The 22,448-nt window shown below is 39.0% G+C and overlaps 1 protein-coding gene and 1 non-coding gene across 7 annotated transcripts in view; one reads left to right on the top strand and one right to left on the bottom strand.

Annotated features, from left to right (window-relative positions):
• The window catches only part of SMARCA1 (SNF2 related chromatin remodeling ATPase 1), a 77,197-nt gene extending 55,001 nt beyond the window's left edge, over nt 1–22,196 (bottom strand). For 2 of the 6 annotated variants that reach the window (XM_031006006.3, XM_031006010.3), the window contains exons 1-9: nt 21,565–22,182; nt 16,701–16,787; nt 14,671–14,837; nt 14,234–14,334; nt 14,027–14,127; nt 10,115–10,294; nt 6,256–6,411; nt 4,402–4,533; nt 3,053–3,121 (exon numbers count right to left, since the gene is read on the bottom strand). In XM_031006006.3, the coding sequence (XP_030861866.1) occupies nt 3,053–3,121; nt 4,402–4,533; nt 6,256–6,411; nt 10,115–10,294; nt 14,027–14,127; nt 14,234–14,334; nt 14,671–14,837; nt 16,701–16,787; nt 21,565–21,738 (1,167 nt within the window). In that variant the 5' untranslated portion in view covers nt 21,739–22,182. Of the gene's footprint in view, nt 1–3,052; nt 3,122–4,401; nt 4,534–6,255; nt 6,412–10,114; nt 10,295–14,026; nt 14,128–14,233; nt 14,335–14,670; nt 14,838–16,700; nt 16,788–21,564 lie in introns of all 6 variants that reach the window. The other 4 variants (XM_031006011.3, XM_031006008.3, XM_031006007.3 and 1 more) reach the window with 3 other exon arrangements.
• Nucleotides 16,916–16,987, top strand: LOC115932560 (small nucleolar RNA SNORD112). The gene has a single exon (XR_004068824.1). It is a non-coding gene; the product is annotated as a small nucleolar RNA SNORD112 (small nucleolar RNA).
• Nucleotides 22,197–22,448: the final 252 nt, after the last annotated feature.

Here is a 22,448-nt window from a genome sequence, read left to right on the forward strand (position 1 = left end):
CGAGTAGCTGGGACTATAGGCGCGAGCCACCACGCCCAGCTAATTTTTTGTATTTTTAGTAGAGATGTGGTTTCACCATGTTGGCCAGGATGGTCTCAATCTCTTGACCTCATGATCCACCCGCCTCGGCCTCCCAAAGTGCTGGGATTACTGGTGTGAGCCACCCTGCCCGGCCAAACTTTTTTAAATGGGGATAATGATACCTATTTCCAAGTCTGCTGTGGAAATTTGTGGTAGTACATGTGTAGAACTTAAGTATATAGTAGACAATAAACTGTAGCTATTATTATTAGAGATCTATGGGAGGTAAGGACAGGGGAAGAGTAAAAGAAGACTTCTGGCTTCTGGTGTGAGCCTCAAAGTTTTCTAAAAGATATCCTTAAGAGTTTAAACTGCCTGTGAGATACTTAAGCAAAAAGACTCCAAAGGCAATGGGATATGAAAGTATAGTGCTTAGGAGAAGGATACAGAGAGGTCAATTTAGGAGGCATCAGTATATAGGTGGTAGGTAAAACCATGGGAGTGGATCCCCAGGGAGAGCATGTACGAAAGTCAAAGACAAAGCCTTATAAAATGCTAAACTTTATAAGAGACAGTCAAAGAAAGAAAAGCCCACAAAAGGGACTGATAGGGGTGGACAAAGGGTAAAAGAAAATCCAAAAGAGAACAGTATCCTAGAAACCAAGCAGCAAAGAGTTTCCAGCAGGAGGAGATAGTTAGCAGCTTCAAAGCAATAGCCAAGATACTGACCAAAAAGCGTACCCTGAATTCAGCAACTGGAAAGTCATTGAAGACACTGTGAGACAAGTTTCAGTTGTATGGAATGGATAGAAGCCAGTGGTTAATGGATTCAAGAGTAAACAGGAGACTGGGGAGTAGATATGGAGAGGATAAACTACTCTTTCAAGGAGCTTAGCTATCAAGGGAAGAAAACGGAATCACAGCCAGAGGGACACAGTGTTGAGGGAGCACTGTTTTGCATATGTGTGAGGGTGGATGGGTACGTGTTTGGATTTGGAATTAATAAGGGAGACACCTGAGCATGTTTACACTTAGGGAAAAGAACCAATATGGATGGAGAGGTAGAAAATACAGTCAGTTAAAAAGATAGAAAATATAGTCAATTAAAAAGAGGTAGAAAATATAGTCAACTAAAAAGATAAATCATGGGGGAAAGTCCATAAAGAATAGGAAGAGATGAGATCAAGGATTCACATGGAAGAATTAGCCACTGACCAGAGAAAAGACACCTCTTCCACTCAAACAGAAGGTAACACAGATGCAGACCTCCTTAGAAGGTAGACATCCTTGAAGGACTTCCTACCTAATGTCTTCTTTTTTCTTTTTGAGAAAGGAATGATGTTACCTGATGAGGGAGAAGGAGGGCAGGAGATACCTGGGATAGAAATCTTGGGGAGACTGGGGAAGGTCTGAAATAGTTGTTATAGGAAACAGGAGAGAAGACTGTAGAAGGCCATGCTGAAGGATCACCAGTATCATGACATCTCAGCTTATGTTAGAGAACATGGAATCACAGTGGTTCCAACCCGGACAGTTGTGAAATCTTCTTTACCAGTGTTGGGCAGCCCCAATACAGAGATGTCCACTCTGCTAGTAAGCAGCAGAAGCAAAATTGAAACCCAGAAGACAGAGAGACAGTTACGTTACATTATTCCAGGTTACGGTTTTTAGGCAGGTATGGCAGACGGAGAAGGGAGCGAGGGAGTTTAGGAGTACTGGCCAAAGATGGTTCAAGTGATAGAAAATGAGTTCATTGCTGGATACAGAAAAAAGTCACAACAGAAATAAGCTGATAGATGGGGAGAAAATGCAGAGGTCTGGGCATTAGAGGTCTCTGTGAGGTAACAGGACAAGTACAGAAGGATTAACATGAAGGAAAGCACTAGAAAGAGATGAGAAATTGCGATCAAAGAATAGAAAGTTGGGGCCGGGCACAGTGGTTCTCGCCTGTAATCTCAGCACTTTGGGAGGCCAAGATGGGTGGATCATGAGGTCAGGAGTTCGAGACCAGCCTGGCCAACATGGTGAAAACCCGTCTCTACTAAAAATACAAAAATTAGCCGGGTGTGGTGGCACGTGCCTTTAGTCCCAGCTACTTGGGAGGCTGAGGCAAGAGAATCGCTTGAACCCGGGAGGCAGAAGTTGCAGTGAGCCAAGATCATGCCACTGAACTCCAGCAGCCTGGGCTATAGAGCGAGACTCTCTCTCAAAAAAAAAAAAAAAAAAAAGAAAAGAAAAAGAAAAGAAAGGTCGGATGCAGTGGCTCACGCCTGTAATCCCAGCACTTTGGGAGGCCCAGGCGGGCAGATTACCTGAGGTCAGGAGTTCGAGATCAGCCTGGCCAACATGGTGAAACCCCATCTCTTCTAAAAATACAAAAATTAGCCGGGCGTGGTGGCACATGCCTGTAATCCCAGCTACTCGGGAGGCTGAGGCAGGAGAATTGCTTGAGCTCGGGAGGCGGACTTTGCAGTGTGCCAAGATCATGCCACTGCACTCCAGCCCGGCCGACAGAGCAAGACTCTGTCTTAAAGAAAAAAAAAAAAGAATCCAAAATTGGCATACAATGAATGTTAAGGAGCCACCCAATGATGAACAGATTAACAGGAAACAGAATGGGTGGAGGATAAAACTGCAAGACAGCTTAGGCTTCAAAGGAAGAGCTTTATACATGACAGTGGAGAAGCAGCAGCTTAGAAGTGGCAGTGGGGGAACTAGGAGAATACCGATACCATCCTGAGGAACTGTGGGGTGTGGGAGCAGGAACAGCCTCTCTATTGGAGAGGACCACGTTATTCACAGGGGAGAGCCAAAGCAAAAAAGCTGTTCTAGAGAGAGGCTGAGGACATAGAGGAATAAAAAAAAAAAAACAAAAAAAGCAAAGAGGCTGTCAGAAAGGTTAGGAGGGAGAAACAGTGACATTGAGCCAAGAGGCAAACACAAGTTCAAACAGATTCCATAGCATTTTGTTTTCTGGGTCAGTTTGTGTATACTATTTAATTACCGAATGTTCTTGTCTGCTATTACTTACTGCATGAAGTCTTTCCACGAGTTTTTGATCACCAAGACAATTTTTAGTGTCAAACCAAGAATCAAAGTCCTGTAGAGGGGTGGAAATTCTCCAATGAGTGCACAGTTTTTTAAAATATACCCGATATTCTGTAGATTCTTATACAACCAATATGGAAATAATGCATTTAAAATGTACTTTCAAACATATTATCAGCTGTGATAGCTACTATTATTTACTTCTGAAAATAGGTAAAATACTGGAGCAGTTAACAAAATTTGAGCCCCACTGTGTAAGAATTCCATCAAGTTTTTCCTTAAAAGACATTTATTAGGCTTCCCCATACTGTAGCAATATTATATCTAGTTTGAAAAGTAGAATATAAAATCAAAGACATAATGCTAATAAGAATGTTAATTTTACCAAACAATAAAACAAACAAAAGCAAGATAAAGTGTGCAAAGCAACTTATGGCCAAACTTGCTACTTTTTATTATCAATTAACAGTCATAATGGGGCCGGGTACGGTGGCTCACACCTGTAATCCCAGCACTTTGGGAGGCTGAGGTGGGCAGACCACTTGAGGTCAGGAGTTCGAGACCAGCCTGACCAACATGGCAAAACCCTGTCTCTACTAAAAATACAAAAAATTAGCCAGGTGTGGTGACGGGTACCTGTAATCCCAGCTACTGGGGAGGCTGAGGAAGGAGAATCACTTTAACCCGGGAGGCGGAGGTTGCAGTGAGCTGAGATTGTGCCACTGTACTCCAGCCTGGGGGACAGAGTGAGACTCCCTCTCAAAATAGTAATAATAATAATAATGGGAAAAATCAAGCACCAAAGTTCTTAAATCTTTCCATTTAGTTTGGTGTCCTAGCATAACTTTGTGTTAATAATAAAAATATATATATATATAAATAACACATTTACACAATATGCTGTCTTTCAAAATCACATACTCTGAGCTCTTTAGCACTCACCAAATGTCAATGCCTACAATAATCAAAGATCATTTTATAGCTTCCACCTGCCAAACTAGTATACAAAAATATGTTTCAAACCCCTTCAACTTAATGAAAATAAAATGGTGAATGCACTACTATGGACTCAGCCTCACATCATAAGTTTTAGGAGTAATGTGATAGAGACAAAGTTGAACAGGCAAGTTGATCTCAAAGACAAGAAGCATACTATTTCTCAAAAGATCCTCATTTTAAAACTCTATTAAAGAACTCTTTCCTAAGAAAACCAAAACATGCAGATAAAAAATTACAAATTAAAAAGTACCATAAATTTCAATCTATAATGTTTTAAAACACATGTCAGTGAAAATAAGAAAGTTATACTTAAAACGTATGGCTTAAACTTACATCTGCAGAATTAAAGACATCAGGCAATAAAAAGTTGAGTAAGGCCCACAGTTCATGCAGGTTATTCTGCAAAGGTGTTCCAGTTAGGAGCAAGCGGTTAGTCGACTTGAACTCACGAACAATCTCTGAAAGCTAGAAAATAACACTCATATGAGGATTATTTTACTTATTAGAATGCTCAACATTCAGTTATACTGTAATTTATCCAACCAATATATTTTTGACTACAATATAACTTGAAAATTTTCTATGGAAAAATACCCTAGTTCAGGTGACAATGCTGCAGTGAGGCAAAACTAAACATTTCTATACTTAAAACAATGCAAGCCAGGCGCAGTGGCTCATGCCTGTAATCCCAGCACTTTGGGTGGCCGAGGCAGGTGGATCACCTCAGGTCTGGGGTTTGAGACAGACTCGCCAACATGGTGAAACCCCATCTCTACTAAAAATACAAAAAAAAATTAGCTGGGCATGGTGGTGCACGCCTTTAATTCCAGCTACTCAGGAGGCTGAGGCAGGAGAATCATTTCAATCCAGGAGGCGGAAGTTGCAGTGAGCTGAGATCATACCACTGCACTCCACCCTGGGCAACGGAGTGAAACTCCGTCTCAAAAAAAAAAAAAAAAAAAGAAGAATGCAGATCATATTTATACCTGAGACCCTCCCCCCAACTTCAAAATTTTCATTTCTCCATTTTGGGCTCACAGAAAAAAGTCAGAACTTCTCCATGGAATCCAGGTTAGCCATTTTACACAATAAAATCTCCATCTCCCCACCAACCACATTCATCTACATGCCCAGACACGTTCTAACTTGGCCTGGTCACAATTTTTAAGCCCCAGAATTGAGCCGATTTTCCCAGTAACTTATATTAACTTTCTAAACATAAGACCACAAAAATTAAGACACAAAAAGCACAAAAGAATGGTAATCATATGAACAAAAATGCACATTTTTATAATGCTCTTAAATAAAAAATTATTCTCTAGCATGCGTCCTCTTATCAGATATTAGTTCCAATTTGAAATTAGTATAATCCACCTGGTGGTTTTGCTCCAGTTCTGTCCCTGTTTCTCCCAAATTAGCCCAGTGATCCAAAGAGAGGTTCATCATAATTGAAGCTTTTCCTACTGTTGATGGAGTTGAATGGCAAGAAATATTGATATTTTTCAGTGTTAACACCACACTCTAATTCACACAAGTCAGATAATTCCAGGAAATTATTTTCTCTCATCCATATAAATATATATAAGGTAGCCCCTCAATAAAAAATAAATCAATACAAATGATATTTGTACACTAAATATTCTCAACAATATTAAAATACTACAGCATAACAGAGTTAGGCACAGGAGGTATACCAAAGGAACACTTAATTTTCTTTACATTAAAAACTGTGCTCAATTTTAATGTGTCTTGTATTCAATAATTCAGATTTGCATTCACATTCCATGAATAAAATCACAATGTTCCATCTTTTTTTTTGAGACGGAGTCTCACTCTTTTGACAGGCTGAAGTGCAGGGGTGCACTCTCGGCTCACTGCAACCTCCGCCTCCCGGGTTCAAGCTATTCTCCTGCCTCAGCCTCCCAAGTAGCTGGGACTATAGGCATGCACCACCACACCCTGCTAATTTTTGTATTTTTAGTAGAGACGGGGTTTCACCATGTTGGCCAGAATGGTCTCAATCTCTTGACCTTGTGATCCGCCCTCCTCGGCCTCCCAAAGTGCTGGGATTACAGGCGTGAGCCACCACACCCGGCTGTTCCATCATTTTTTATTCTGAATACAGAAAAGTGAACAAACCAACCTGGTAATTAAATGTAAACTTTAATAAAGATATTGATAACTTACCTTAGATTTTTCATTCTTTATTCTGTGAGCTTCATCAATGACTAGGTATCGCCAGTGAAACTTTTTGAATACAGATTTTTCTTTAATTACCATCTCATAAGAAGTAACGCAAACATCCCACTCTCCTGGCATCATTTCATCACGAATAAAAGCAGCCTGATGCAAAATAAAATACTTCATATTAGAATATATTTATATTAGAATATGTTACAAGATGATCACAGAATTAAAATATCAAGAAAATATTAAGAATTCTAAGAGACCCTGAGGATCATTTAGTTTCATCCATTTTAGAGATGGGAAAACTGAGGCCCAAAGATAGTTGTGTGGTCAATTATCTGGATGACCTGCTAATATATTCATTAACAGAAGAGCAACAAAGGCTTCCCTCACAAAAATATGGCATATTCAATGACCTAGAAAAGTTCGTATGACCAGAAATCACAAAGTTACTGGGCTTGTCTTCATATCATGGGGCATCCAAAAGAACATAGACAAAGTAACTCTTTCTGAACAACATATTCTTGCCAAGATCCAAGAGTTACCAACATAATACAGTTTCAACAAATAGAACTCAATGTGCATGAATGATTCCAACCTTTCGAGAACTCTTGTCCCTCCTTCATTTTCTAGCTGGGCTGACTCATACACTTTGTTAAAAGGTCATGGAAGCCCACTAATGTTTTTGTGAAGTTCCAGATCTTGCCATGAGATTACAAATGTGATTTCATAAAGGGGACTTGCTCTGTCTAGTACAGGAGACTATGGAAAACAGTGAGACTATTTAAAACTATTTTTAAGTCTTCACAGGCAGTGGCCAACATGGTAGGTAAGTTGACTGAGAGCATTTTTAACTTGTATGAGCTGAATTCCAGATGTTATCGGTCAAAATAAAACCACAAAAGTTAATGGGAAGCAGCAAAATCTATATTAAGAAGAGGCTGATTAATATTATAAATCTAGCTGGGCACGGTGGCTCACGCCTGTAATGTCAGCACTTTGGGAGGCCAAGGCGGATGGATCATGAGGTCAGGAGTTCAAGAACAGCCTGGCCAACATGGTGAAACCCCATCTCTACTAAAAAATACAAAAATTAGCTGGGCATGGTGGCTCACACCTGTAATCCCAGCTACTTGGGAGGCTGAGGCAGGAGAATCGCTTGAACCCAGGAGGCGGGGAGGTTGCAGTGAGCTAAGATGTCACCACTGCACTCAAGCCTTTGCAACAGAGTGAGAGTCCGTCTCAAAAAAAAAAAAAAGTTTTATAAATCTGGAGTTACAGTGCATAAACAAAATTAACTGTTCCCTGCAAAGTCTTTATTTCATAATTCACAACTATGCACTAAACACACTGCAGACACATTCAACAGATATCTACTGAATGTCTACTATGTATAAGAGAATCACCTGGACTGAAGAGGAGGACAGAAAAAAAAAAAGGCCTTTTCAGAGATCTCAGTTGCACCCTGGGAAGTGATCACATTTATAAATTTAATTAAGACATTAGGGAATAGGAGACAAAATAAAGAGAAGTAGAGTGCCAGACCCCATTCAGTCGTGCTAACACCTTATCCTTATTTGATTTTGTGAAGCTCTCAGTTTGATGGTTTCGCCTACAAGTTTCATGCAACAAATGCATATTTTTAATTTAAATTAGCTCTGCTTTGAATTTTTTGTAACTATTGGATACATTTAGAGTTAAACATCTCGATAAAACATTAAAGGTGTCACATAATCCAAAAGCTCTCATTTTAGAGGTGAAAAAATTAAGGCCCTTGAAGGCTCACTCAACCCTACACAATCAGTAGCAATGCCACAACTGAAATCAAACCCATTTCTATGTCTACTATCTTTGATACCTCTGGCGTGGAAAAGGAAGGGGCCACAAAGCACATTGGTATCAGTCAGACAGGATCAAGAGTATCTCTAATAATCTCCCAACTCAATTAAATGCCTATTATAACCTACATCAAATTTTTATTACTAAAATATTACCTTCATAAAATGTTTACAGAAGACCAGGAAAATACAAAGACCCAACATGTCTATCCTATGTTCTACCAAGATTCAAATCTGTCTATATGTAATGATCTGGACTTCCTCTATACATATCCACATCAATCTCTAAGTGCTGAACATGGTACATTTATTATGTAACTGGCAATTATTGGTTTTCAAACTCTTTTGACCATAGCCCACAGTAAAATTACCTTTTGAATTGCAATCCAGTATATACATATATGTTTGAGTGTGTGTACACAGAAAGAGGCAACTTAAAAGTTTCTCAAAGCAATATTTATCCTTATTATAGTATGAAACACTCTGCAATTTGCTATTCCATTCTCTCTCAATGTTGCAGAAAATTGTTTCACCAAGTACTAAGCTAAAGTCACAACCCACTAATGGGCAGCAACTCACAATTTGAAAAACACTAACTTTGAGGACTGGTTTTCAAGATTAAGAAATTTTTCAAAGCCAGGCACAGTGGTGCACACTTGTAGTCCCAGCAACTCAGGAACCCGAGGTGAGAGGATCGCTTGAGCCCAGGAGTTCAAGGCCGCAGTGAGCTATGATCACATCACTGCATTCCAGCCTGGGTGACAGAGCGAGACCCCGCCTCTGGAAAAAGAAACAAAGAAATTTTTCAAGCCACCAGAATCCCAGCCTCCCCAGGAAGTAGAGATAGGGCAGTCATAAATTAAATATACCGAGACGTTATGAAAACACAAACCTAGATATTTATCTTTTGCTTTTAATCTTTAAGAAATAATTTTAGCAAAAGCTCAATACTTTAGAAATGCAAAGTTTATATGGAGTGGTATTACATTAGATAACAATGGTGACCAGAAACAGTTCTAAGTGACTAATTTGCTTTAGGGAAATATTAGGCATAGGGAAGAATCTGGCCTGTAATTGTAAACTTATGAGCTCAGTATTTCAATATTTAAATTATTTATAAGTTAAATTTAAATAAATTTAAGTAATTTTTCTTCAAGCAAAATGATAAGGATAAAATTAGGTAATTCGTTGCACTACCATTCTTTTGAGGATATCTTTAGATAACCTATCTAAATATGGAAAACTGAATACATCTCTAAACTGTGTTCTCTGGAGGCAAATAAAGACAAAGTTTAATAATAAGCTTTCTAAGCAGATTATCTGTTTTAGTATTTTTACATAATAGATTATTTTTAGATTAATTCTACAGTCCTAAAATGATTGTAGCCTACTAGACTGACAAATGGCTGATTTAAACACCCCCCTAAAATGCCCAGTTTCTAATATTACCTGAGAACATATACAGACATGTATTTTTCTATTCAAACACCAAAACTGAAAGCTGCGTCTATGCATAAACACAAAACACGAGGCTCTCTGTACACATAGAAGAGGTTCCAGTTGTGTACATGCATATGCATGTGTGTACACCAAGTCAAAAGTCAAAAACTTATATATAAAATTTTCAGTAATGCAAATTTATATATTGTTGGCTTCAAAATAGCACAAATGAGAGTCACTGGTAAGATATACTGTCAATAAAATAAGATGTTTTTAATGAAAAGTCACTCAAAGTACAATTCAAAAATGCTTAGGTTAATGAACTAGTTAAAGCAAATGTAGATGAAGCATAATAATGGATTGTCTATTATTAATAGGTGATATATCTACCTCATGGGAGTGTTGTGAGAATTAAATTAATAGATGCAAAGCACTTAAAACAGAGCCTAGCTTAGAGTACATACACCTTAAGTCTTATTTAGTAGTAGTCAACTCAGATGTTTTTAACAGCAATAATATGTAACTAAACTCCAGAAATGATGTTATTCTTAACTGCCTTTTTACACTTGTTTCTCACTTACTCTGGCATCCTTGTCTCCGACAAAACAAATGACACGGAGAGATGGGACCCATCGTTTAAATTCATTCATCCAGTTGTGTAAAGTAGACTTTGGAACTAAAACCATGTGAGGTCCAGGAATATTTCGGTAGTGTTTCAGGTAACCAAGCAAAGCAATTGTTTGTAAAGTTTTCCCAAGGCCCTGCATTATCATCACAAGGAAAAAAATCCATGAACATTTTTTCTGTAAGGAAACATTTTGTTAGGAACAACATAACAAAAGATCTTTGTCCACTATCTCGCAAAGGCAATTATGTTTCTACCAATGAAAAGTAAAAATACCAAATACCTTTTTTTAAAGAAGATAATCAAATCATTCCAATTCAGTATTGTACTTACCGTGAGCACAAACAGAAACCAATAACTTGCAGTCAGAATGTTGCTCAACAAAGCAACTTTCTATTTAGAACATTTTCCTCCTAAAGGAGCAAGCAATCTACTATATAATTTTTCTTCTTGTTCTGAAGTTAGGAATTTTCTGTGTGTTTGTTTTATAAAGACACGCTTCCTTTGCCAGCCTGCTTAGATACTGCTCTTTCTTTCCTATTGTTCCTAACATTATTACAGCCCAGATATTAAATATTCAGACTATGTGTCTGAAGGGGCTTGTGGCTCTGTACTTGCATCTCACACTCTTAAGAACCTTAGGAACCACAAAACAGAACTTTGCAGCCAGAAAGAACCTGAGAGAGATCACCAACTCCAGAGGACTTTTTAAAAAATAATATATTCAATATCTATGAACCCATACCTAACCCATAAGAAAGGGAACTAAGTCCTTTTTTGGCCTCTTAAAACTGCTTTCGATTTTATCTCTGAGCAAGATATATACTTCTTTTTATAAATGTCTGCTTAAAGCTATTTTTTTATTGTATCCTATCTGATATGTCACTTAATGAGACAACTTTTATGAATACTATACATCAAAACCTTAAATGTTTATACTCCTTAACCAAGTAATTCTACTTCTAGGAATCCTACGGAAATAATCTGAGAGGTGCACAAAAACTAAATTACAAGATTCTTATAGTGGCATTATTTACACTACACATCGGGAAATCCAAATGAACAGCAATAAGAGAGAAGTTGAATAAAATTATGGTACCTCCCAAGGATTATTATGCAATAACTAATTATGTTCAGAAAATGTCCTAATTACACGGAAAATATGTATGAATGTAAATAAATCAGAATGCCAAATTATATATACAATATGATTTCAACTATACAAAATAAGTACATCCAGAAGAAAAAGACTAAAATGAAATATGCCAAAATGTTAGCTGTGGTTACTTCTAAGTAGCAGAATTATAACTTAATTTTAATTATTCATTTTTTTCCAAATTTTCTATACTCCTTAAAAGTGTCTATTTTTTAGTAATTAAAACATATCTGGTATCAGCTGGGTGCAGTGGCTCACACCTGTAATCCCAGCACTTTGGGAGACCGAGGCGGATGGATCACCTGAAGTCAGGAGTTTGAGAACAGCCTGACCAACATGGTGAAACCCCATCTCTACTAAAAATACAAAATTAGCCAGGCGTGGTGGTGGGCGCCTGTAATCCCAGCTACCTGGGAGGCTGGGGGAGGAGAACCGCTTGAACCCGGGAGGTGGAGGTTGCAGTAAGCCAAGATCACGCCATTGCACTCCAGCCTGGACAACAAGAGCAAAACTCCATCTCAAAAAAAAATTATATATATATATATATAAAAAATGTAAGTATATATTATATATATTTATATATTTATATATTATATATTATATATATAATACATATATCTGATATCAGCACAAATTCATCACTAAAGATCAGATCCTTCATGTTTAGACAGGCTGAAGCCAAGAGCTGCTTGGGGCAAATAATCCTGGTCCTTCCATTGTCCAATTAACCAAGCTCCTCCCCCTCTGAGCTGACAACAGTCTTCAAACTAGAATACCTAAATATAAGGAGCTACAGACCCTTGCTTTAAGGGATCCTCTGCCACACATCTAACAGTTGCTCAACCAGGGATGAGTACTTATGCGACTGACTACCAACTATACTAGACGCCATAGGGCACGTATCATCATGTGGCTCTTCTGGATAATAGTGATTATAAGTATGGTTTCAGAGTCACATAAATATGAGTATCATTGAGTTATATGGATTTAGAACTTTCCCTGCCCTCTCTTAAATCCCATTTTATTAATTTGGTCTTAAAATACAAATATGGGGCAAGGCACAGTGGCTCACGCCTGTAATCCCAGCACTTTGGGAGGCCAAGGCGGGAGGATCACGAGGTCAGGAGATCGAGACCATCGTGAAACCCCGTCTCTACTAAAAAAATACAAAAAATGAGCTGGGCGCGGTGGTGGGCACCTGTAGTCCCAGCTACTCGGGAGGCTGAGGCAGGAGAATGGCGTGAACCCAGAAGGAGGAGATTGCAGTGAGCCGAGATCATGCCACTGCACTCCAGCCTGGGCGACAGAGCGAGACTCCGTCTCAAAAAAAAAAAAAGCCTTCATATATTCCCCCTTTAGCTTATGAATTAGCATCTTATGTGCCTTACTTTTTCCTGTTCAGTTATTTTATTTACCCATTTATAACTCCTTCACTGATTTCCAAAGCCCCACTATGCACTGTACTGTATCAAGATTCAACATTACTCTTTATTCGTTCCTTATTCCACCTATGCACTTTTTGATTGTTCACAAGTCAAAATATTGATAATCATTCACACATGCATATATTCAGGCATAAATATATATATACGTAAATATATTTACGTATTGTTTGGTTTGTATACCCCGCCTTATTCCCAAAAGGATTTCAGGTAGCCTACAATGAAAACATGGAACATAAATTAATGGCAAAATAGAAATAAAGAGACGACAAGGAAAGTAAGAAAGACAAGTAGATAAAGAATAGGAAAAGACAGAAGGACACACAGGGCAGACCATTAAAGGTTACATAAGGCCAGGGTGGGGGTGGCTCACACCTGTAATCCCAGCACTCTGGGAGGCCGAGGCAGGTGGATCACGAGGTCAGGAGTTCAAGACCAGCCTGGCCAAAACGGTGAAACCCCATCTCTACTAAAAATACAAAAAAATTAGCCGGACGTGGTGGCAGGCACCAGTAACCCCAGCTATTCAGGAGACTGAGACAGAGAATTGCTTGAATCTGGGAGGTGGAGGTGGCAGTGAGCTGAGATCGTGCCACTGCACTCCAGTCTGGGTGACAGAGCGAGACTCCATCTCAAAAAATTTAAAAAAAAAGTTACATAAAGGCATCATTTGGGCATCCATCTTGACTCTGTGCTTCCTGGAAGCCAAAATGCAAACAAAAACAAAAGTACAGAGAAGGTTTTTGGACCATTTGAGGAAAGCTCAGTAAGAGTTTTATGGCCTGTGAAAGTCTGTGTTCTAGCGGTGACTTAACAAAACAATTCTAGCCGGGTGCTGTGGCTCACACCTGTAATCCCAACACTTCGGGAGGTCGAGGTGGGAGGACTGCTTGAGCCCAGGAGTTCAAAATCAGTCTGGGTGACATGGCGAGACCTGTCTCTACTAAAAATAAAAATAAAAATTAGCCCAGTGTGGTGGGCACGTGCCTGGAGTCGCAGCTACTCAGGAGGCTGAGGCAGGAGGATTGCTTGAACCCAGGAAGTCGAGGGTGCAGTGAGCCGAGATTGCACCACTGCACTCAAGCCTGGAAACACAAAGAGATCCTCTCTCAAAAAAATAACAATAATTCTAAGACTACAAAATACCTTTTACATGATAACAACTTTTAAAAAGCCTCCAGGCATCGGGGGGCAGGTAAGCTCAGGTTTTTCAAATTTACATAAAAATCATTGATAACTGAGAATGTGTTTTTAGCTACCAATTCCTTACCATTTCATCAGCCAAAATGCCATTGACTCCATTTTCATATAAAGAGATCAACCAATTCAGTCCTCGAATCTGATAATCTCTCAGTGGCCCCCCTTTCACATCTGGTGAAAAAATGCAAGGACATTTCATACTTTCATTAACATACTCAAGTAAAATTTTTCTAAAACTAAATTGAAAAAGAACTCACCAATGTGATGAAGTACTTACATGAAGGTGACACCTCAAATCTAATACAGACATTAGATGTTTTCCGACTCTCGGACAGTAGCTCTTCATCTTCTTCTTGCTCTGTGCGCCTATGGCGGTAGCTGAAATTAAAAAAGGAAATCCCTTCATATTCGACCTAAATGATAAGGTATCAATTAAATCAGTGTACATGGCTATTATCTTTTATAGAAAAAGATTGAGTTGTCCAAGGTCTTGCTTAGAAATCAGTAGAACCAGCCTACATTTTTACTGATCAGCCTCTAGTGAGAAAAAAATATAGTTGTCTTCAAAACATAATTATAATGGCAATATTTTTTGTCACATGAAGGTATACTGAACAATGAAGAGGGAAGGGGTGCATGAAGGGATCAAGGGAGGACAGGAGGAAGAAAAGGTAGGAGAAAGGAAAGAAAGTAGAGAGAGAGGTGCCAACATACTCTCCAGCAGAAATTAAGCTCTGCTTTTCATCTTTCTTTATTCGGGGACGTCCCAATTTCATGTTCAGTGGAGATGTTGGAGATTTCTGTGCTGAAGGCTGAATGAAATGTGCAAAAAGTTCTGTCTGCTTCAGTAAAAATTCAAATCTCTTTGCTCGGTCGGCTTTCTAATTTGCAAAACAAAAGAAAAGTAAGGACTTTCCTTTTCATTCCTTCAAAGTTATTTAACAAATACTTACTTTGAACAACATTCTTAGCACTTGAAACATTAATCCATTCAATTCTCTTAAGAAACCTATGACGTAATTACAAGTATCATCTCCATTGTAACTACATGATACTGAAGCACAGAGAGGGTAAGTAATTTGCCCAACCTTGCACAGCTAATAAGTAGCAGAATTTGAAAATGTATTTTCAAATAGTTTGAAGGGAAGAAAAATGATCTGACAGACAGTAAATTCCCCAATAAGAAATACCCTTCTTAAAGAGTCATAATCATAAAGCAAATCCTCTTTCCAAAACATCATTTTATTAAATAAAATAGTAACAAAATTAAGCATCAAATATATAACATATCCCAAATATTGAAATATAAATTAACTATGATATATATACCATAAACTGAACTCTTAAGAATTTCCAAGTTGTATCCAGAAATAACTTAAATCTTAAAATACAGTATCATCTTGTCTCAAAATATTTTCAATGTCATGGTATAGTAATGTAATAAACATTCCTCTCTTCACTCACAGGGATCTAGAAAACTGTATTTTGTGCTAGTAGCATATAAACTTTCTCCCCAAAGTAAGCAGAATTTGGGAAAAATATATAAACATACACACATATATGTGAAATAGTTTATTAACTATTAAAAGTTGATATGTATTCTAATTTCTCAATAAATTGTAAAAGGTCAGGGAACGTGTACCATATACAGGCAATAAAACTTTGTTTCACTAAAAAAATCTTAAAAGATCAAAAGATATATACATCATTCTAGATAAAGGAAAAAATAAAGACTATTTATTTATTCAAAGTCACTTTCCAACCACAGAGTAGAGAATACTTGATTGCTAATGAAGGATGCATAATTAATAACCCAGAAAACTTACAGAAGAGTTCATTAACATAAACATAAGAGTTAGATAAATTCAGATTACAAGCTGGAAGGAGGCCAAAAACTTTCCATTTTATATTATCCTCACTGGAATATTATTTTTAGAGTTGTTAAAACATTGCCTACCTACATTAGATGTGGCCTTAAACATTAAGTCTTATAAAATAGCTATCAACAACCAAAAAATATATTTCATCTCTACTTATTTTTATAATATTACTGCAAAAACAACCCCTCAGAGGAAAAAAAAATCCATTTCAACCACCTGTTAAATTCTTGAAAGATCCAAGGTTATAAGAGTTTAGTTAAAATTAAAGCTAAAATATGTATTTTAGTAACTAAAAATTAAATAATTAAATGTATTATAGCAAGCAATATGTAAGTATAACTAAGATTATGCTGCTTAAATATGTGATATCTTCATGCATTGGACAAATATTCTTCCCTTTAAAGTGTATTGACATATTACACATTTCATTAATGTGTAGCATTTATTCATATGTCCAAAGAAGGAGAAAGAAACAAAAATACGTCAATCTGGCTTTGTGACTGGATTTCTCTCAGGTCACAAAGCCACAGTGGTATTACCACTGATATTTTCACCTCATAAATAAATATTTCTAGCTTAAAGCACTTTATTATGGGACAGAGAGCACCAAACAAAAATGAGATGTGACTTCTAGTCCTAACTATGACATATAGCTTCCCTGATCCTTTATTTCCTCATCTGAAAATGAGGAGGTTAATTTATTCAACAGAAAATATTGTGATAGATTGTATATTAAATTATTTTCCAATTCTAAAATCGATGAATCTCTATGCATTATATATATACATGTATTTTTTCATCTTTAACATCTCAACTATAAAAATTAACTACAGCATTCACTATCCTATCCAAGACTACATTTACCATTTTCTCTTCATATTCTGGGTCCATTTCCTTTTCAGATTTAGGCGCTTTAGCAGCAAGTTTGAGTTGAAATGAAGAAACGTTTTTCTAGAATTTCAAAGAAAATAAATGTCACCAAATTGCAAAGCAAGGTTCTTAAACCGGTCAATGCTCTCATTACAAGAAGGCGGAAAGTAATTACATAACTAAATATATAAATCAATGTGGGACATGTATGGACCAATGATGAGAGCATGTCACAAAACAAGGCTTATGATTAATCCAGTTCTGTACACCTGAGGTCCAATAAAAAAAATCTGAAAAATTGTGAATGCCAGAGAAATATTAATTGGAATAAAACCCAAAAGGCAAGACACTGAGCTTTCTCATCCATTCTTTAATTTATAGTGTAAGAAAATGTGTAAACATTAAATAAGAGATTTTAAAATCTAGAAAAGGCTAATATCAACCACAAACCAAATAATTCAAAGAAAGTAAATATTAATTCTAAGAAACACTCCTTTATGTCATGGAAATACACCATACTTTCAGAAAAAAAACTGTGGTTTCTGTTCCTAAAACGATATTTTTTAAATTGTTTTCATAGTATTATAAGAATATTTAATTTTTTATGTAATGCAATGTGATCATATATACTTAATATAATAGTACAGTTTTAAACTTTTGGCTTATGTTAATTTTCTCTAACTGGGAAGAAAACTACTTTAAACTATTTATATTGCATAAACATCTTGTAGAAGCAATTTGTCAAGGCTACTTAACTATTAATGTTTGATATTTTTAAATTGTAATTTAGCGAAAACTAACATCAATCAATAACTTAATACAGAGATTATCTGGGGAAGGGGGTTATCTCATGCACCCTATCCTTTGTAAAGACAAGCCTGTACTGGCAAATATAAGTACATATATAGAATAAGCCTCCTTCCCTATAAGAAATCAAGAAATAAAATAATAAAAACACAAATCTACCCACCAGAACCAAAGATGAGAGCATTTCAGTTTTAACACATACTTTGCATAAGAGAAAACACAAATTTGTTCATGAAAACTATCATGGCTTTTATCAACCTATTTATGAAAACTTAGGTCAAAAATCAACAGAATGTGACCTTAAACATAAGAAAAATATGGCCCCCATTATGTCTTCCAATATTTACTAAAATTTCTATTTTGAGGAAATCCAAACTGAGATTATGGAATTTGACCTTGTCCAGACTCTTACTTTGTAGCACTGATCAGATATCATTCAGTTACACTAACCCAAATAACCATCTTGATTTACAGCATCTGATATGTACACATCTATATGGAATGTTTTGAACGTAATCCTGGATGGATGAGAATAGAAAACTGCTAAAGAGCCCCTCAAACTCACACTTTCAGACTGCCATATATAATATAAATCATATTTATTTTCAAAGCAACAAGAAAAATTGGGTATCAAATCCATACCTTTATCATTCATTCCTTGAAAGGTTATATGAAGTGTAGTTTTCCAGTATCAAAACAATGAAAATTACTTTGCCTCATACGCACAAATATATATAATAATGTGGGAAGTACACTTACAGAAAATTAAAGCTTTAATCCTAGAAAAACATTTTACCCATTACTTTTTTGCTTACCTTGCGGTAGACTACCATCAAAATCTAATTATATGCTAATTAAAATTCCTAATCTTGAGCAGGGCTATTAAAAGCTGTGGGTAATTACTTAATTGGCACTATCTTCCACAACAAATTTTAAAATACCTACCTTCTAAACCTTCTCTCGTGTGTGTGTGTGTGTGTGTGTGTGTGTGTGTGTGTGTGTATTCTCAAAACTACATTTTTTTAATACAAGAAAAGATGAAAAGTGACTAAGAGACTCTAATGAATTCCTTTGGATTTTGTTATCTGAGTCTAGGTGCCATGAGAATGCAGCACAAGGTCAACAAAATGGCTTGTTTTAAAGACCATGACCTTTTTCTTGACGTTTTCATTACCAAAGATACCATCTCCAATTTCTACAGTGTTGGGTAATCCAACCGTCACTTAAACCAACTAAATTCAACAACCAGAAAGTAAGCAAAAACACCTTTGAGTAGGTAAATGTCACAGGTCAATTCACTAATTCTCATCTACTGTATTCATCATGAAAGCGCTCGCATTCAGAAACCTATTTTCTTTTTATTTGGTAGACAATTCCACCAAGTTTGAAAATCTGGCTTCCCATGTCACCGAGAATACAAGCAACAGTAAATGACATGGAAAGATCACTAGATGAAGGCACTCTACAAGAAGGCACGGCAGAAACCAAGGACGAAAATGTCTTCCACTGCAGTAGCATCACTGATTCTTGGTGTGCACGTGTCATTATTTCCCTCTCCCTGTTTTATCACTGACACTTTTGTATTTTACAGTTGTTTTCAAATGAGTTTATGGTTTTGTTACACCTATAATCTTTATCATAAACTAACATATTATTTCTGGTGAAACTAGAGGTGTTTAAAAAGTGATCGCTAACAGCCTGGCAATTAAGGAAGAAGACAGAAAGTTTTTATTTATTTATTTTGAGACGGAGTCTCACTCTGTTGCTCAGGTTGGAGTGCAGTGGTGTGATCTCGGCTCACTGCAACCTGAGCCTTCCGGGTTCAAGCGATTCTCCTGCCTCAGCCTCCCAAGTAGCTGGGATTACAGGTGCCTGCCACCACACTTCGCTAATTTTTTTTTTTTTTTTTTGGTATTTTTAGTAGAGACGGGGTTTCACCATATTGGCCAGGCTGGTTTCAAACTCCTGACCTCAAGTGATCTACCCGCCTCGGCCTCCCAAAGTGCTAGGATTATAGGTGCGAGCCACCGCGCCCGGCCGGAAAAATTATTTTTAAAAATCAACACAACACTGGAAGAGTCTGATAGGTGGTTACTTAATTGAGAGGGAACAACCTGCGGGATTTCAGGTGCCTTTGTGTCACTGTCAAAGTACACTAACTGATGGCCATGAAGAAGAGGTTAATCTGCACTTTTAGTATGCAATTTGAAGTGTCAAGGTAGTATGTAATGTATTTCATTTTTTAAGGAAAAATTAAAAATAAAAATGGATATCCAGGAAGTTCCTGACATACAGCACCTCATTTCCCTATCCTGGGTGGACAAATGAAGTACTGGTAGGGCAATTTCTAATGAGGCAAGAGTTGACAAATATGTAGGCATCAACTCAGTGTTTATATTATATAGTTTTTTTATTGGTCTCCCGTTTTTTCACAATACAAAATTTTATACAAAATTCAAAAATTTACACAATCTGGAAATTCGACAACCTCTCCTGCCATACAAAAGGCAGTTTGGCACTCACATTTGCCCAGTCCAGGGAATAAAAGGCACACAGACATTTCCGAATTTCACAACATTTGATTTATATTGATGCTTGGTATTACACCCACTTTTAACCAACAATATTGTCTTACTAATCCAAGTACCGCGTAGATCTTACAATGTGTATGTTTTCTACGGTTTTCATTTAGCACTACAATTGTCCTTCTGTTTAGTCAACCTTGTAATAGTAAAATATGTCACAGAAGCAACTGCTAAATTTAAAATTACTCTTCTCATTTAAGGCGAAAGGTGTTCATTTTCCTCAAAAGCTTTTTATTTGGTCGTATAGTATCATATAATGATTCAGACAAAGCCACTTGAGATCTCTAAAGCATAATTACCCACCTTTTTAAAATTGCGATATGACTACTCGTAAATAGGAAAAAATCCACCCATAAACGATTAGTTATGCAATTTTATCATACATCAAAAATGCTTATACCCCATCCTATTTTTATGTCAATTTTTCAACGTTTTATAGTTTTATTTGCATGTCTCGGGCCACACGAAATGTGCCTTATGGAGATAATACATATTTTCTGGATTGGCTTTAATATGTGTCAGAGCGGTTCCCTTACGTTAGAAGCAGCTCATCTTGGCGACGCTGAGTTTTTTAAAAATTAAAGGAGAAAAAAAAAAAAAAACCTGTGTGTGTCCAGGAGCCAGCAGCGCCCACTAGGAGAGGGAGGCGGAAGCCTGGAAAGCTTGGGGCCGGATTGAGGGACCATTGGGGTGGCCCTGGAGTGAAACCCTATACCGTCGGGGGCGGGGCAGAAGAGGGTGAGGGTGCAGATGTTGGAAATTTTCCTAAGCCAGCGTCCACGGTTCCTCAGTTTGGAGGGGCGGGGGGGTACGACGCAGAGAGCTCCTTTCCTCGGGGTGACACCCCCACCTCGGCAGGCGGGGTTCAAACGAACAAGGGATGGTTTTTTTCCTGCCATCCAAAAGACCGACATTGCCAATGAAAGAAAGAAATGTCTTCCCTGTCACCCTCCACCCAGCAACCACCAGCACCTTGAAATTCAAATTACAAAAAAAGCCCCAGCAAAACCCCTTTAGCGCGAGTGTGGGATTGAAGGGCCCAGATTTCCCAGGCAGAGGCCGACGGGAAGGCGGGGGGAGAGGGAGCGAGCGAGAGGAGAGGGAGAGGCGGAGGCTTTTTCCTGCACAGCCCCATCCCCCACCCCGTTACCCGAGTTCCGGGAAGGTGGAGGGGGTCGGGGGCTGTCGAGGGGCTCCCGAGCCCCCAGGCCCCGGGAGAGCGGGCACCCCTCCACCCCGCGCCGCTCCCGCCCGCGCCCAGCCCCGCCCCCGTCCTCCAGGCGGCGAGAAGGAAAGGGGGAGGGGAGCGAACGCCAGGCGGTTCCGCCGCCGACCCCCGCACCCGCCGCCCCTAGCCCCGCAAAGCTCCGCGGGTACCTGTCGGCGCCGAAAGGTCAGGGTTTGGGCCCCTCAGAGGGGCCAGGCACAGGATTTGTCCACCACACACACACCCCCTTCCTATTTACCTCCTTCTTCTTCTCGCCCTTCTCCGTGGCCGCGGTGGCTTCGGTGGCCGCGGCGGCCGCTCCCTCCTCCTGAGAGGTGGACGGCCCCGGCTGCTCGTCCTCTATGACCACGATAGTGGCGGTCGCATCCGCGGCTGCCACGGTGGCTGCCACTGCGGCAGTGTCCTGCTCCATGCCGTGGGAGCGGGAACGAGGAGGGGGACGAGGCAGGGGACGAGGGCTCCTGGGCGGCGGCAGTGGCTGCACTGGAAAGAGCTAGATGGAGCAGGGGTGGGGAATCACTCCGCTTCCAACCCCTTCGCTCAGGCCCCCCCTTCTTTAAATAACCCTCAACCCTGCCCCACTTCCGTCCACCCACCCTACGTCATGGCCTCCCCCCGTCACTCTCCCCCCTTCCTCCACCCCCCCTCAACGATCGCGAGACTCCCCTTCCCCACCCAGAGCCCGGGCCGGCCCCGCACGACCAACTGTTGCCTGAGTGTGGGGCGCGGACAGGGGTGGAGGCGGGAACCCACAACTCGCGGCCCCCTGAAAATCTCCTTTCCCACACGCCCCCAACAGTGAGCCTGAGCTCCCCTCGCAGATGCGTGCAGAACGAATCCTCTTTCCCTTAAATCTGCTCTTTGTACCTCGGGGCGCTCTCCCCTTCTTGCACAAAGAACTTTTCCTCTGCTCCTAACTGTACTGTAGAAGGTCTTTTTCACCATTTGCAAAGCGCGGAACCCCTCTGGGACTGCCCTTTCCCGGATCCCTAAAGAGGTAGGATTAGCGGTGCTGTTTCCACCTTCCTAAATTCTGCACAAAGAGAAGCACTCCTTGAATCTCTTGATTGCAGCTGCAAACACATTCACTTACAAGGCAAAGTCTGACTCTCAAGTTTTACG

This window comes from Gorilla gorilla, chromosome X, assembly GCF_029281585.2.
Source record: "Gorilla gorilla gorilla isolate KB3781 chromosome X, NHGRI_mGorGor1-v2.1_pri, whole genome shotgun sequence".
In the NCBI taxonomy this organism is placed as follows: domain Eukaryota; kingdom Metazoa; phylum Chordata; class Mammalia; order Primates; family Hominidae; genus Gorilla; species Gorilla gorilla.